At 36.4% G+C, this 8,129-nt stretch overlaps 1 protein-coding gene across 1 annotated transcript; it reads left to right on the forward strand.

Annotated features, from left to right (window-relative positions):
* The first annotated feature begins 328 nt into the window (after positions 1 to 328).
* LOC107786707 (putative ribosome biogenesis protein C8F11.04) lies at positions 329 to 6,415 on the forward strand. The gene is made up of 3 exons (XM_016608225.2): positions 329 to 5,650; positions 5,999 to 6,094; positions 6,189 to 6,415. The coding sequence occupies exon 1, from the start codon at positions 349 to 351 to the stop codon at positions 1,624 to 1,626; it is 1,278 nt and encodes a 425-aa protein (XP_016463711.2). The 5' UTR covers positions 329 to 348; the 3' UTR covers positions 1,627 to 5,650; positions 5,999 to 6,094; positions 6,189 to 6,415.
* Positions 6,416 to 8,129: the final 1,714 nt, after the last annotated feature.

The following is an 8,129-nucleotide window of genomic DNA, read 5'->3' on the forward strand; positions in this document are numbered from 1 at the left end:
TATATATTGTATATTATGTATATATTGTAGCATATAAATAATTCTAAGTATAGACAAAGAAATATTGCGAAAAGAAGCTCATGGGTAGAAGCAATAAATTTTATTACCAAAAATGACATATCTTTCTTAGTCATCCTTCCCCCAATGGAATGAGCACAACAAGGTACTAATACCACCATTAGAAGGAAAAAAACTAAGGAAGATGTGCCAAAATACAAGTTACATATTATTCTATGTATTATCTCTAACAAATCTCATAAATCCTTCAAGGTTCGGAGGAGGTTGCGTTGGTGGTGGTGGAAAAGAAGCTTGTTCATCACCACTTCCATTCTCACCCCAAAAACCCCAATGGAGTCTCCGCCACCCTCCGCCTCCAAGGTCGGCCGTGCCACCATAGAGAAGGCAGTGAGCGCCCTCCTCAAATGGAAAGAATCCCAGTCCAAACTCCAGAAAGCCCAACTGCTCCCACAAGACGACTTCATCTACCTCAACCTCACTCTCAAGAAAATCCCACCAAAGCCTCGTACCAACGCTTTCAGAATCCCTTTCCCTAACCCTATTCACGATCCTTCCTCCTCCGAGCTCTGCCTCATTATCGACGACAGACCCAATTCCAAACTCACTTCGGACGCCGCCAAAAAGATCATCAAATCCCAAAACATACCCATCAGTAAAGTCATTAAGCTCTCGAAGCTTAAAACTAACTACAAACCCTTTGAAGCAAAAAGAAAGCTTTGTGATTCTTACGACCTTTTCTTGGTCGATAGGAGGATTGTTCATTTGCTTCCTAAGCTTTTAGGGAAGCAATTTTTCAAGAAAAAGAAGCTGCCTTTGCCATTGGATTTGACACACAAGAATTGGAAGGAGCAAGTGGAGAGGGCTTGTGGGTCCGGGTTGTTTTACTTGAGGACTGGGACTTGTTGTGTGATGAGGGTTGGTAAGGTTTCAATGGAGAGTGAGCAGATTGTGGAGAATGTGGTGGAAGCAATAAAGGGTGTTGTTCAGGTGGTTCCCAAGAAATGGGGCGGTGTGAGGAGCTTGCACTTGAGGCTTTCTGATTCTCTTGCATTGCCTTTGTATCAAGCTTTGCCTGATATCAAGCTCAAGATTGAGGGGTTTAAGGAGAAACAAGCCGAAGAAGAAGTGAGTGGTGGTTTGGTTGAGGTTAAGGAGAGTGAAAAGAAAGCTGATGAGGAGTCAGGGAATAAGAAGGGGAAGAAGAATAAAGGGAGGATTCATGAAGTTAGGTATATGGACTTTGACACTGGTGTGGATGAATCCGAGAGTGATGATGATGTTGGTATTATTGCAGATAATGTTTGCAATGATGCAGAAGAGGACAACAGTGATGAAGATATCGAGGAGAGCGAGGATGATGGAGTTGAGAAAGCAAAGAAGAGGAAAACTGAGAAGAAAGCCAAAAAATTGAAAAATGCTGAGAAGCGTGGTGATGTTCTGAGTGAGTTGAATGGTGAGAAGAAGGCCAAGAAGTTGAAAAGTGCTGAGAAACAGAAGAAGAGTAAGTTGTCTTTGAAAGATGGAAAGAAGAATAAGAAGACTAGTGAGGTTGGGAAAAAACTGAAAGATGGGTCCGCAAAGAGTAAGAGAAACAAGATGAGAGCATAAGAATAATCGATTAGGAGTTTTTCTGATACCACACCCCTACTATCCTGGAGTATTCAACAGGGGGCATCACCTAAGCTTCAGCTGATTCTTTCTATCCTGAAGTCTTCAGCAGGCATTGCCCTCAGACTCTTTCGGAAGTCTCCTGTTTTACTTTTCCTATTTATTTTGTTATCAATTTTGATTTTGAAGGAATCCGTAGTTCAACTACTGACCTGCTGTGAGTAGCTGGCTCTTCTATGTTAATCAAAGATATGTTATTTTATTTAAAGCTCTCACTTGTAGTCTTTAATGATGTTTAGAGATTCTGTGGCATGCTTTTCTGTGTTTTAATTGTCTTTCTTGATGTGAGTATCATGTCAATCTTGAATTTTGATATTTATGATGACTTTCAATTTCATAAGTAGGGATGAAGAGCTGTAATCCGTTTTGACTGCTTTTTTCAAACTAGCTTGTTAGTAGTTTTACAACCTTTAGCGGTTGAGGCATGTAGCAGACAGATTGTCCCCTCTTCAGCATATGCTGTTAAAAATTTCACTTTATATGGCAAAGAGGGAGATTCTACTCTACATTGGTTCTTGTAAGAGGATGCTATTTAATTTCGAGCGGCTGTTGGAAATTGACATTTGACCTGCCTGATGAAATGTCAAAATAACTGGTGATGTACTTGTACATTATTAGCATGAATTTTTTGTCCGATTTTAACATTTTACTATTGTATTATTTCCTCCACACGGAGCAAACATGGAATTGAGGCATAGTAGTTCTATATGGAGCAAACATGGGAGTGCTAGAGAATATTAGACTTTGTGAATAATGCTGCCATGTTATGATTAACTGCAGAAATAGGATTAAAAATTTCTGCTCATGGTCCTGCCTCGACAAGTTTAGCGATGCTGGGTTTGCTTTTCTAAATGTAGGTGAAATGTGGGCTATGAAGTATTGACAGCATTAGGGTTGATAAGTTTGAGAAACCGAAGAAATAACGTCTGTATCTAGTCCATTAGTAGTTCCCAAATCATCATGGAATCATTTTTGATATGTTGGGGAAATCCCCTTACACAAACAGTACACTAAAGACCTAGAAATATCATTTAGATATTGATGTCTTTTTCTCTTTGTGGATGCTTCATTAACCCTTTCTCTCTGCTTCAATCTTCATTTGTTATCATGATTCATGGATATTATGCTTCTCTTAGTGATTGAAACATATCTCTATACATCTTGTAAGATAATATTCCATTGATGTAGAAGGGGGGCATCCCATATACAATAGCAGTAGACCAAAAGTTGTCAATCTCATGCGAATTCTCTACAAGATTCTCAGACAAAATAACCTTTTCTGCATTTTCTTCTGCCATCTCTTTCTTTTAGTGACAGAAACTTCTCCCCGTGCACATATTTTCCTCTGCCTATTAGTTGCTCAAAAGATCCTTCCTTCATGTCTGACTGCATCTATTGAACTCAATTTCTATTGGGCTGATTTTATTTTACATATTGCCGACCTATATAGCTTTGCATTCTTTGTATGTAGATAGTTGTTTTGGCAAGCAAAAGTCAATGAATTGGTATTTGCACTCTGTAGGTCATTCTCAGATCAAATCTTTACATCTGGTTTCAACTCAAAAGTGGGTGGCCTATAATTTGCCTACATTGAATTGGCCTGGTATAAACAGCCTGGTACGCGTTTGTGATTTTTGCATTCTGGAGCCTATTTTGCATCCTGCTTGAAATATTTTTGAAAGGACACTCGAAAAGGGAAAGGAACTTCCATTACAAGTAGTGTTTGAATCCAGTTGGTACCTTTTTCTCTTTGTCCAAATAGCTTGCAGGAGTTTGAGGCTTAATCAGTTGAGCAACATATAACTTGAGGAAAATGTAGACGGTATATCACTTGGTGCTTGCCCCTAGGGCTTTGGTTCAATGATAAGAGCGTGCATGTCGTGTGTGGGCTAGGTGCGCATCACGAGTTTGAGTTTGCCATAAATAAAGCCTGGTATTTAAGTGAAATAGGGTAGAGGGGTGAGTTATTATCCATCAGGTTACGTACTGCACCAGTTGGCCTGTAGAGGGGCGAGTCCATTATCCACTGATTAACGAACTACACCAGTGGGCCCTTAGGGATTTTTTGGTTACAAATAAAGAGAACACTTGGTGTTTGTGAATTGTGATGAGGATGCTGCAATTAAGATGCTCTTGAAGCATTAAAATTTTGCATTATCCTTGGTCTTAGGAATGACGCTGTTGACATGATGTGCATGGTAACAATGATTAGGCAACTGCTGCTCTTGCTTTGGTGTAATTAGTTTGTGCTTCCGGAATGCAGAGCAGATTAGGGCTTGGCATATATCGGGTAAACGCGATAGACCGAACCGAAAAAAGTTTATTGGGTTATCGGTACCGGGTTATTAGGTTAACAATTTGCTAACGGTTTAGTGTTATTTTACTATTGGGCTATCAGTTCGGGTCTCGATTTGCCTAATTTTATTAACGGTTTAACCGATAACCCAATAAACTTTATCAAAATACGATTTTATCCTTAGGTATATAAATTTTTCCGTTTTCACAATTCTCTATCTACTGTTGTAACCCTCCCAAATGTGTCATTCAACACATAGAGAAACAATGTTGTAAGATTTATCATATTCTTTGAGAGGGTTACAATAATAAAGAAAGTTTATCATATTCTTTATACAGTACACATTATCCTTCATTACTTCTTCCCTTTAGAATCTAGATTGAGTTATTTTATCGTGTAAACTGATAACCGAACCAATAGCGATCGATAACCGATATTTTATCGGTTTATCATATTTATAAATTGATAACCAATATACCAAACCGATAATATTCACAACTGAACCGACCGATGCCCACCTATGGAGGAGATCAAGTGAAAGATTTGCCACAGTGTGCAGGGCTGGATTATCCTACTGCTAGCTGTTACAGTCCAGGCCGTCTCCCATGTCCAGGTTGTCATCTAGGTCTACATACAACAATAATATTATTTGCCTCAATCATGTTGAAGTCGACGGTATGAATCCTTATTGATCCTGTTCATCATTAACATGTACTTTTCGCCTCTAAATAGCCAGACTGGCCCCAAGACGACCAGGACCGCGTTTCTCCGACCAGCACTAATTTAACCTTTAAATAATTAGACGTGCAGACCTCATTTTTTGACTTGGCATTCATCTTTTTTTATTTTGGTCCTCCATGACATTCTCATCCTCCTTTTTTTAAACAACTATTACCTACTACTATTATTGTATCTTGGTAATCTGTGTATCACTAACTTATGATCACGTTTAGCTCATTACTCTGTCGACAACTAATACCACTGTTAGTAACATGTTTATGGTCATCCACCTAAACCTAAAAAGTTATTACTAATTTTATTTATATTTTAGTAATATCTGCGTCTACACTAAGTCATGATCCTATATCAAGACACTTTGTTCACAACTTTCTTGGGAACTAAAATCATAAGCCAAAGAGAAAAAAAAAACAAGAATATTTAAGGAAAGATTTCTGCGAGAACATGGATGAATCTGAGAAACTCTCCAACCAAGAGGAAAGCCAGAATTTGGAAACCACCACGAACGAGGAAACTCCTGCTGATGCTACTGCCGCCGGTGGCGAACAGAGTTCAGACTTGTTGAAAAAAGAATTGGACAGTCTAGAAAAAATGGTGGTGGAAAAGCTGAATTCTGATGAAACCAAGGCTACCATTGAATCAGCAGTAGTTAACCCTGTGGTATCATTGGCACAAGGCTTCACACATTCTGCAAAGGGTTTGGTTAATAAAGTAGAAGGCAAGATTGAGACATGGTCCTCTTTACTACACAAGAAGCAGACAAATGGGACTGAGGAAACTGATTCATTGCCTACTTCAGATGGACATGTAGGAGAGTCATCAGCAGCAGACACAGAGAAATATGTCAAATTTCCAGAGCCCAAAATCTATCCGAATGATAATGCTAATAATGGGGATCACGAGCAAACTCCTAGAAGCACTGAGAATCAGGTAATGCGTTCATTAGCTCTTTGACAACGGGTTCATTCCAACCAAATATTTCAATATATTGTGAAAACTCACGAAATTTCAATAAATATTAGTAGATTTGAACTCATAATTTTAAAAATTCAATTATAAGAACCTTAAAGGTCGAACCTATCAAGTTTAAATTCTGAATCCACCTTTCTGTCTAACTAGTTAAAATTGAAGATAAAGGCAGATCCAAAATTTAATCTTTGATGGGTTCAATATATAATTTCGTACCTTTAAATTCAGTGCAATCTTGAAATTAGTGAATTGATAATTCAGGGCATACTAACGAATTTACAAATTTTCCTTTTACTGTCACTTTTGCAGTCACTTATTGGAATGACCCCTCAGACTAAAACTTCATGGATGAACTGTTGTGGTTTACTTGAAGTTCTTGTGAGAAAATCAGATCAATAATTTTTGGTAATTGACATTTGATGAAACTTATGTTTTCCCTTATTATTTCTTTGTTTTTTTAGCCTATTATAAATTGTAATAAGCTATTGTTGCATTACAGGACAAAAACCGTTGCTAAGCAGATTGTGTTGGTTCGTGATGGAGAGTGTGCAGAATATTGCAGAGTGATCTTAGACTAGAAAATTTTTCTTCTTTTTCAACTAATGTAACAAAGTTATGAAAATTAGTGTGCTTGTGAGAGGGCTTTGTTTCTTCATTTTCTGTTTCACGTTCACGTGTATCTTCTTAAAATATCGATCCAAGAATGACTATTCTGAGTTTTGAGTATGATTTGCTAATAATGCTGTATTTTGTCCCGGGCCCGGGCCTTAGTGGGCCTAACGGGCCGGGCCTCGCGGTCCCGGGCTCTGGCGGTCCCGGGCCTGGCGGTCCCGGTCTTCGTGGGCCTAATGGGTGGAACCGGCCCGTGACGGGCCTAAGCCCACATGGTCCTGTGCTTAACGGGCCGGGCTCGTGGGCTTCGCGGGCCTAGCGGGTTTTTTTTTTTTTTTTTAAGACAATTTCTTGTAGTATCATGGCTATATTAATATGTAGTATATATGTATATCTAATTATTAAAGTGCTTGACGAAAAAGAAAATAACAAAACAATAGTAAAACACTAAATTGTCATGCATAAATATCACTTCTTGAAGTATATTATATTGTATCTTATGTATATATATTCTCTTATATATTTTCTTTTAGTATATGTATTGTATCTTATGTATATATATTCGCATAATAATATATTTTCTTGTAGTATATATATTGTATATTATGTATATATTGTAGCATAATATATTTTCTTGTAGTATATTATATTGTATCTTATGTATATATATTCTCTTATATATTTTCTTGTAGTATATATATTGTATCTTATGTATATATATTCGCATAATATATTTTCTTGTAGTATATATATTGTATCTTATGTATATATTGTAGCATAATATATTTTCTTGTAGTATATTATATTGTATCTTATGTATATATATTCTCTTATATATTTTCTTGTAGTATATATATTGTATCTTATGTATATATTGTAGCTTATAAATATATTTTCTTGTAGTATATATATTGTATATTATGTATATATTGTAGCTTATAAATATATTTTCTTGTAGTATATTATATTGTATCTTATGTATATATATTCTCTTATATATTTTCTTGTAGTATATATATTGTATCTTATGTATATATTGTAGCTTATAAATATATTTTCTTGTAGTATATATATTGTATATTATGTATATATTGTAGCATAATATATTTTCTTGTAGTATATTATATTGTATCTTATGTATATATATTCTCTTATATATTTTCTTGTAGTATATATATTGTATCTTATGTATATATTGTAGCTTATAAATATATTTTCTTGTAGTATATATATTGTATATTATGTATATATTGTAGCATATAAATAATTCTAAGTATAGACAAAGAAATATTGCGAAAAGAAGCTCATGGGTAGAAGCAATAAATTTTATTACCAAAAAATGACATATCTTTCTTAGTCATCCTTCCCCCAATGGAATGAGCACAACAAGGTACTAATACCACCATTAGAAGGAAAAAAACTAAGGAAGATGTGCCAAAATACAAGTTACATATTATTCTATGTATTATCTCTAACAAATCTCATAAATCCTTCAAGGTTCGGAGGAGGTTGCGTTGGTGGTGGTGGAAAAGAAGCTTGTTCATCACCACTTCCGGGCGAAGCCGAATCCTCCGTAAGTTCCGCTATCATTTCTTCATAAGCTTCATCTATCGCCGGTTGTGCTTCTGCAATTCCAAAGTTTCTTCTTTCCGAGCGGATCCAATCTCTAAACAATACTGATTTTTCCAAGCTATCCCTCATAGACGCTCTATGATCACCTATTTGCAGTCTTGCTTGACTGAAAGCGCTCTCTGATGCAACAGTTGAAGCTTGAATTGATAAAATATCCCGAGCCATCCTTGCAAGAACAGGAAAATGTTTTTCCTTG

This window comes from Nicotiana tabacum, chromosome 16 (assembly GCF_000715075.1).
Source record: "Nicotiana tabacum cultivar K326 chromosome 16, ASM71507v2, whole genome shotgun sequence".
Taxonomy (NCBI): Eukaryota; Viridiplantae; Streptophyta; class Magnoliopsida; order Solanales; family Solanaceae; genus Nicotiana; species Nicotiana tabacum.